General features: G+C 55.0%; 1 protein-coding gene across 1 annotated transcript in view; it reads left to right on the top strand.

Annotated features, from left to right (window-relative positions):
• The first annotated feature begins 6992 nt into the window (after positions 1 to 6992).
• LOC121086015 (glutamine-rich protein 2-like) overlaps positions 6993 to 8251 on the top strand; it is a 23236-nt gene continuing 21977 nt past the window's right edge. Inside the window, exon 1 of the mRNA XM_040589188.1 lies at positions 6993 to 7034. Within this exon, the coding sequence (XP_040445122.1) occupies positions 6993 to 7034 (42 nt within the window). The remainder of the gene's footprint in view (positions 7035 to 8251) is intronic.

Below are 8251 nucleotides of genomic sequence, written 5' to 3'. Positions count from 1 at the left end.
CAAAAGAAAAAGGGGGAAAATATGGCGATCATTTTAGAGTGGTTGTTTTTGCCATTGCAGCCCAGACATCGTATTTTAAGTCGCCCTGAAGCAGTAGCGGCCCTTGGTGAGAAAAGGAAGAGACAGGATTGTTGAAACTGATGGGACTGAAACCAGCAGATATCAGTATTCCAGTCCGTGGTGATGATTATGAATGGCTTCTGAGACATCAACAGCCATACAGGAAGCCTTGATGGGTTATACAGGTGTTGTACACAACAACCGGCCAAAAGACCTCTCTGGAAGATGTTAGAACATTACCAGTGGATTGCGAGAGACCGTTACGCTCAAAAAGACCAGCTGAAGGGCCAACCCGGTGTTTACAGATGCACGACGAAAGATGAAGAAGGCCTGCGCGTGTTTGGCAATCGATAATCAGTGGCAGAAACAAGTGATCACCGGTGAACCAGGGGACAACCTTCAAACCTTAGAACTGGAAAGCAGCCTGTTGAAAGGGCAAACCGTACCCGGACAGCGAATTATCTTCAGAGACAGAAAGTATCGCAGGACACAGGCGTAACTAAACGGTTCGACTAAGGTGTTGGTTTACCTTAAACTATCTCTCCCTTACGGAGGAATAGAGAGCGGCACCACCTGTTGTTCATACATCACCAAACGGCGCGAGGGAACCAAACAACTACAGTTCCCTGGTTTGAATGTTCTGTATAAAAATATGCTTCAGTGTGTATGGAAGGACCTAATCCCGGTGTTATTTATCGGTAGAGGTTAATTTTTGTATCTCACAGATAAAGGACCTATATGGGTCCCCTAGCAAGTTTGTGCGACCTGTAATGTCAAGATCAGAAGACAGAAGAGAAGACTCAGAGCGAGCAGACGGAATAAACTGTCTATGTTGTAAGGGATGTAACCCCGTGGCTATGATGTGCCGATGTATGCTATGTGGAAGTAAAACGGTTCTGTAAGCCAAAGCTTAAATGTAAATGGTGTAAAGAGTGTACGTGTTTGATTAGTAACTGGGCATGAAACAAGAGAAAGCATACGACTAGTGTACTACCCGTGCTGACTGGAGACAGTATACATCATCAGAATCTGTGAAAGCACAGATTTGTGAGGTGGTGGAGATGAAAAGGAAAAAAAAGAAAGAAAAAAAAAAAAGGTGGAAATTGTAGGACTAAAACATGTTTAATGGTGGACTTGGTTTACGGTCCTTGATGAATTTTTTTACACCATTGGCCAAAGTATTTTGACTCTCTTGCCTAGAACAACATATGGGTGAACATGGGCAAATATCACGGGGGTAACAGACTTTTGTTTGAGTTTGCAGCAAGCAGACAACCCCTTTAGAACTTGTTTAATTGGTATTCCCCTGCAAGAGAATGAAAACAATCTTTGATGGTTTTTTTGAAAATGTTAAAACAGTGGATCTGACTCTCCAATCAGAATGGTACATGTATGAGTCCCGAAAAGGGCACTTTGTTTGGCCTCTCTATGCGTAATGCAGCGTGCAGAAAAACGGTTATTGAGAACTTTGGAATCGACCGTATCATTTGCCATTGCAGGAGTTAAAACTATAAGGTAGCATTACGGCCCCGTTAAATACGTTAACGTGACCTGCAACGGGAATGCCAGAATGCGAGGGACACCGGTAGCACCACTTCAACCTCTAAATGGCACTGGAGTAATTTGGTTTGGTGAACCGTGGGGATTGTGGCTAGCAGGTCAAGGTGAATGGGAGTTTGATACAAGGTTTCAAAATTTAAACCGGTTCACCTAATTGGGGTGAACTGAAAGCTGGAGGCTTACATGTAAATGTATCAGGGGGCTATCAGTTGCCACCGGAGTCTTTTTGGTATGTGGAGATAGAGCATGGCCAGGGATTCCTTTGAATCCCTGTCGGTGGACCATGTTATTTGGGCGTTTAACTTTCTTTGCTCGGCGGATGAAAGACTTCTTGACTCCACAATTTCATAGATCACGGAGGGCACTGCGCACCTTTGATGAAACATGTAATGACCGAGTCGATCTGCACCCTGCAACAACAAATGTCTTAGCCTCCATATTTATGCCAGGAGCAATGACTGCATTAAACGCTAAGAACAGATGAAGGTTAGCGTGCTGGGGAGAGAAGCAATTTAATCATACATCACAGATTTTAAGTTCGTTATCGCCTTGACGTAGATAGTGTTAGGCATGCTACGTTACAAAATAGAGCTGCAGTAGATTTTTTGTTATTAGCACATGGACACGGTTGTGAGGATTTTGAAGGGATGTGTTGTGTGAACCTTTCCGATCACTTGCATATCTATCCACAAGAAGTTGTCACAACTGCAGGGAAAACATGAAGCATATTCTTGTTGATGATAATCCCTTTGATGAATGGTTGAGAGGACTGGGCGTAACACAGTTTGGTAAAGACGTTATTGATGAAGGAATACGCTTTGTTATAATCATTCTTGTAAGGCTTTTAGTTTTTTTAGCATGTGTTCTTTTCTTGTTTAAAGAGAGTAGTTTTTAACATAACCCAATCAGGCTGGCTTGTGCAAAGAAAAAGGGGGAATTGTAGAAGAATGGCTGCAGAAGCATGACCCTTAGAATCTCTGGAGATCTGCACATCATCCAGGGCCTCAAGGCATTAGAACTAGGCCTGTAATCAGAATTGTCCAGATGCCTGCAGCTGGCTGAAGGTTAACAGAAGGTAGCCTTGACGCTCTTCTTGAATCCTGAGACCAAGCTATTATGTTGTGCCAACAAGGCCGTGGCTGTAACAAGCTACAGCTGCTGGGAAGAGCATGGTGCAAGGGCCAAGAAAGGACAGGGAGCCCCGGTACCGCAGGAAAACTAGGGAGTAGACAAACTAACAAGGCTGAACGCACAGCAACACAATAGTACATTGCTACAGGATAGATGACTTAACTTTTAGTCTAATGATAATTAGGCTGGGTGTGAGAAACCGCTGTGTGTATAGAGACTACTAGCCAATTATATTTTGCTTTACGAATATGCACGGTGTCATGGGTCTCTGTCTGTAAGCAGTGTTAGAAACTATATGACCACGTTGAGGCAAGATGCACAACCTCATATCGAGCGTCTTACTTGACTCACGGCGAACCCTTCTTCCAACCAAGAATTCCTTCCTGGTCACCTGTCTCCAGGGGAGCAGTGCTGCACTTCACACGAGGTGAGTTTTTTGGGCACTCTGTTGGAATGCAAAATTAAGCAGTGAATTTTCTCACCCCAGAAAGCAGGTAGCAAGAACTTTTGTGCTGTCCTGTCCACATCGGCTACACAGGGACAGGCGTGAAACCACCAAGAGAATTCTTTTCTGGCACCTTCTCTGGTGGAGGCTGTGGCTGGGTGGTTCATGGAGCATGTGGGCTTCTGTATGAGTACAAAAGCTTAGCAGTTACTTTTCTCACCCCAGAAAGCAGGTAGCAGAACTTTCATGATGTCCCCTCACATGGCTACCAGGGCATGGGAGAACCACCAAGAGAATTCCCTTCCCCAGCACTGTTAAGTGTGGAAAACAGTCCCGGACTTTCCCAAACGTGCCAACCGGGCCACTTGAAGAGTGGAAAAGAGAGATGATATATTCTTGGCCCAAGGAAACGGGGAACTCAAGGTTTTCTTTTGTTAGCAGCAGGCTACTAGGGGACTGTGAGACCCAGTGAGAGAATGACTTCCCGTTTCATTTTCAGGGGGAGCTAGTGGGCTAGATGAACATACTACAAGCACTTGGAAGAAGCCTCGTGATTGCTAGCCCTTCTTCTTGCGGCGGACTTCAGCCTATGGGATGTCCGCTGGCAATACAGCACAGCAGAGGTGAAACAGCCTAGGAGGTTCCTGGAGCGTGTGCAAGAGACCTTCCTGACACAGCTGGTCAGCGAGCCAACCAGGGGAGATGCCCATTGGACCTGTTGTTTACAAACAGGGAAAAACCAGTGAGTGATGTGGCGGTCGGAAGAATGTCTTGGGCATAGTGATCATGAGATGATAATTTTTGAGTCTCAGAGGTGTAAGGAGGGCAGTCAGCAGAACCGCTAGCTTGGACTTCCAGAGGACCGACTTTGGCTTGCTTAGGAGCCTGGTCAACAGAATCCCTTGGGAGATAGTTCTGAAGGGCCACAAGGTCCAGGAAGGCTGGGCGTTCCTCGGGAAGATAGTCTTAAAGGTACAAAAGCAGGCGTTCCCTATGTGCTGAAAGATGAGCAGGTAGGGAAGAAGATCGACCTGGCTGAACAGAGAGCTTTGGCTGGAACTCAGGGGGGAAAAGGAGAGCTGACCACCTTTGGAAGAAGGGGCAGGCAGCTCTGGAGGACTATAAGGATGTTGCGGGGTTACGCAGGGCGAAGATCAGACAGCAGAAATCCCAGGAAGAACTGAGGCTGGCCACTGCCATAAAAGGTAACAAAAAATGTTCTTACAACTACATGAGAAACAAAAGGAGGGTGAAAGATAATCCTCATCCTTTACTGGGTGCGGCAGGTAACGAATATGGCCACAAAGGACAGGAAAAATGATGAGGTACTTCATGCCTTTTTTTGGCTCTGTCGTTAATAGCAAGCCCAGATTCCCTCTAGGGATTCCCTCTAGGAATTCCCTCCTGAGCTGGAAGAGAGGGAGGAGGAGGAGCAGAATGATGTCCGGGGGAAATGGGTAGCGACCTGCTGCTCCGCTCTGGCATGCACAGGTCTCTGGGGCTGCAGGGGATCCACACGAGAGTACTGAGGGAGCTGGCAGAGGTGCTCACCTGGCAGGAGAAAGTTCTGAGCATATACACGTTCCCTTCCCAAACAACCCCCACGTTGACCTTCCCTTGAGAAAGAGAAGTTGGTTCTTTTGCTCAGGACCCGTCTGATGGATGATGCCTCTGCGGTGCAGGATTTGTCCCGCGCGCGCGTGGGATGCAGGGGCCTGGGCAGGGACTGCGTGGAAGCGCGCGTTTCCCGGCGTTTTTTGTCGCTGTGCCCAGCCTTTGCTGCAGAGCGCGCTGGCAGCGAGCCGTGCGGGCTGCCCCCCGCCGGAGGGAGCGGGTGACAGCCGCCGGGGCCCGACGGGCGACCGCCGAGGGGAGGCGGCTGCTGGCCCCCGGGGGAGCTGCAGCCCGGCGCTGGCGGCAGGGGGCGGGGCTGGCGCCGGGCCGTCGCCTAGCAACGGGGGACGCCACAGCAGCGCCACTGTGACGGGCAGCGGGCTCGGCCAATGGGCGGCGGCGGGAGCCTTGAAAAGCCAGGGCCGCGGTGCGGGGCCGGCAGAGCCCGCTGAGGTGCGGCGGGTGCGGGCTGGCGGGGAGGCGGGCTGGCGGCCGGCAGGCGCTGACCTCTGGGGGAGCACCGTAGCCCCCTCCCCTCCCTTCCCGCCCATATCTGCCTCACTTTTGCTGGGCGTCGTTTGCTTTGCGGGCTAGGGGGGAGTGGGGGGAAGGCTGCCGCCTCTGCCAGGTGCCCCCCAGGCAGAAAGTGTCCCGTTCCCCCCAGGCCAGGCGCTATGGCGAGCTCGATAGGATCGAAGAGATCGCAGACGCTGCTAGCGGAGACGGCCCAGCTCAGCCTGCTCCAGCTGCTGCAGCTTGCCATTGCGAAATCCAACGGCACGGACGTCGTAAATAATATGCACTGCGCAGGCTGCTGGGGCATCCTCTGGCTGCTGGAGGGCATCCTCAGGCTGCTGGACCTGTGGGAGCTGCCTGGGCAGCAGCAGGGGCTCAGCCCAACGCAGCGGAGGGGGCCCCAGCCTGCCGAGGCCTCCCCCGGGCTGGAGGAGGCGGCAGGTGGGACCCAGGCCTGGCCGCAGGGCCAGAGCTCCAAGGGCCAGGAGGTGCAGGAGCACCTGCTGCAGAAGACCACCAGCAGCCCCCGGGTCCCCTCTGCAGCCGCTGATGTGAAGGAGATGGAGGAAGGCGATGTGAGCGGTGTCTCCAAGGTAGAGGCTCCTCTCAGTGCCTGGGTGCCCCCCAATCCGAGGTGCCCCCCCACCCCCCCCCCCCCCGGGGGCTGTGCACTGCCCCTTAGAGCAAGGCCTGCTTGAAGCCCTGCTCATGGTGGGGATGGAGTTTGGGCCAGGAAGAGCTGAGATGCTGCTCGGGTGGCTCTGGGCCCTCCGCCGTTGCCATCCATGAGCGGCGGGTGCGACAGAGCACCGGTGCCCCCTGGCCGCAGGTTCAGCCCCCCGGCTTCCAGCCCCACCACCCTCTCCTCCCTCCCTCTCTTCTGCGCTCCTGAAAAGCCGGGGATGGCACCTGCTCCTTGGGCAGCTGAGAGGTTCCCTCAGCACCTTGTGGGCCTCCTCTCCCAACGAAAGGCCCCGGGCTCGCGCCGAGGGCTCAGCCCGACATGGGGGGCGCTGCAGGGGGGCACTGAGCTGCCTGGCACAGAGCTGCTCATGGCCCTGCTTTTCCGAGCATCCCCAGCGGGACGAGAGGCGCTGGGGCCAAGGAAAGAGCTGCCCCCAGCACTACAGGGCCGGATCCTGCCGGGGCTGGCACAATTCGGGAGGATGTGTCCCTGGGGGTGGGCAGGGAGCACTCGCCCTCTGCGGGGTGGGTCTGGCCTCTGCTCGGTGGCTCCCGCTTCGTTAGTGGCGGCCACCACTGCCCTCCCTGGCCAGGCTGCCCTCGAGGGGGGGCAGCAGCTCCTTGCCCTTTGGATCCGCTCCAGCGCTGGCGCAGAGCCTGGAGCGGGCAGGCAGGGCCAGATCCGTCCCTGCTGACGCGAGTTGTGCAATGGGCCCAGGGCAGGGGTGAGGGTCCCTGGGGGCTGCTGCCCCTTCTTGGCTGTCGAAGACGCGGCGAATGGAAAGCGCTGGCCACAGTGCCCTGCCGCCTGCCTGGGCCGGACCCTGCGCTGCCCCCCCTGCTCTGGACAGACCAGAGCCGGGGTCCTGGTCTCCAGGGTCCCTCCCCTGGGGCTCAACCCGCCCTCCCCTTCTCCTAGGCCGTGGCGCTCTACCGGAATCTCCTGGAGGAGATGAGTGGGGTGACGGTGGCACAGGCCTGCATGGCGGAGGACCTCAGGACGATCCAGAAGGCACTCGGCTTGGTGAGCTGCTGCTGCCGGTGTCCCCAGGAGGGCACTGGTCCCTCCACCCCCCTCCATGCCCCTCCCTGCGGCCCTGGGTGTCACACAGCATGAAGGTCCCCTGGGGGGAAGAGTGCGTGGGAAGGGTGTCCCAGAGGGGCATGTTGGGGCTCAGCCCACCCCAGCTGCAGCCCCCCACCCTTCTCCTGCCAGGGCTGTCCTTGGGAGGGTAGGAACGGGGCACCACTGCCTGCGGCACAGGCTGCTGGTAGAGGTAACTGCAGGTGTCAAGCAATGTGGTACTGAGGCGCTTCTTAATTAAAGGGCCATAGAAAGAGTCATGTGGGTGCTGGGAAGGAGGGGAGATCAAGATCTACCTGTGCAACACAGCCCTGGCCCCCAGGCAGAGCCCTGCCCAGTGTCCCTCTGCCTTGCACCAGCTCCTTTGTGGATGCTTCATTCCAATCTTAGAGCTGTCCCTCTCCTCTACCTCCCCCAGGGGAGCCTCGGCGATGCTGCCAGCCAGCTGCCAGGCCACCATGGGCAGACGGTACCTGAAAGTGGTGTGGCACGGCCACAAGCGCATGTGGATCCTCTGCAGGACAGGGGGTAGCTGCATCCCGGGGGACCAGTGCACCTGGTCCCTCCGTGTCGGGTCCCCAGCAGTGCACTGCGCATCCCTTGTCAGCAGGACCTGGCATCGGCAGAGTGCGGGCAGCTCCTTGGCTGGCCCGACGTGCACTTTCTGAGCATGTTCTGCTCAGCAAAGGGCTGTGTTTAGGCTGGTGGGAAATCCAGTGGGTGCTGGTACCTCCCTTGAGGGGCCGGCTGCACCCATGTCCCCCAACAGCCCCTGGCTCCCAAATCTGGACTGGGGCTGCTGCTCCTGAAACGGCTGGGGAGGGCTGTGGTTGTGGAGCTCGGGGGGTGTCCGTGGGGTGTGCACTTTGCCTTTGGGCTCTCGTGGAGTACTTGGGTTTGGCTTGGTGAAGGGGGGAGGGGTTGGGGACAGGGCAGGGGGGTGTGGGTCTGCCCGTGCTGCTGCACTTCTGCCCATAACCCTGCTCCCCCCATTCCTGCCTCTTCCCAGGAGGGCACTGGGGGCCAGTCTGCCCCTGCTGAGCCCCAGCTGGATTCACGAGTGAAGAAGTCTGTTTTCACGTTACATGAAACTTTGCTGGACTGTTATTCTGCTATTCAATTTCTAGTTCATGTTTGTACTTTGCATCAAACACACA

The sequence above is a fragment of the Falco naumanni genome, chromosome 1 (genome assembly GCF_017639655.2).
Source record: "Falco naumanni isolate bFalNau1 chromosome 1, bFalNau1.pat, whole genome shotgun sequence".
Classification (NCBI taxonomy): Eukaryota; Metazoa; Chordata; class Aves; order Falconiformes; family Falconidae; genus Falco; species Falco naumanni.
The sequence above is the reverse complement of the archived record's forward strand: the minus strand, read 5'-3'. Positions and strand labels throughout refer to the sequence as shown.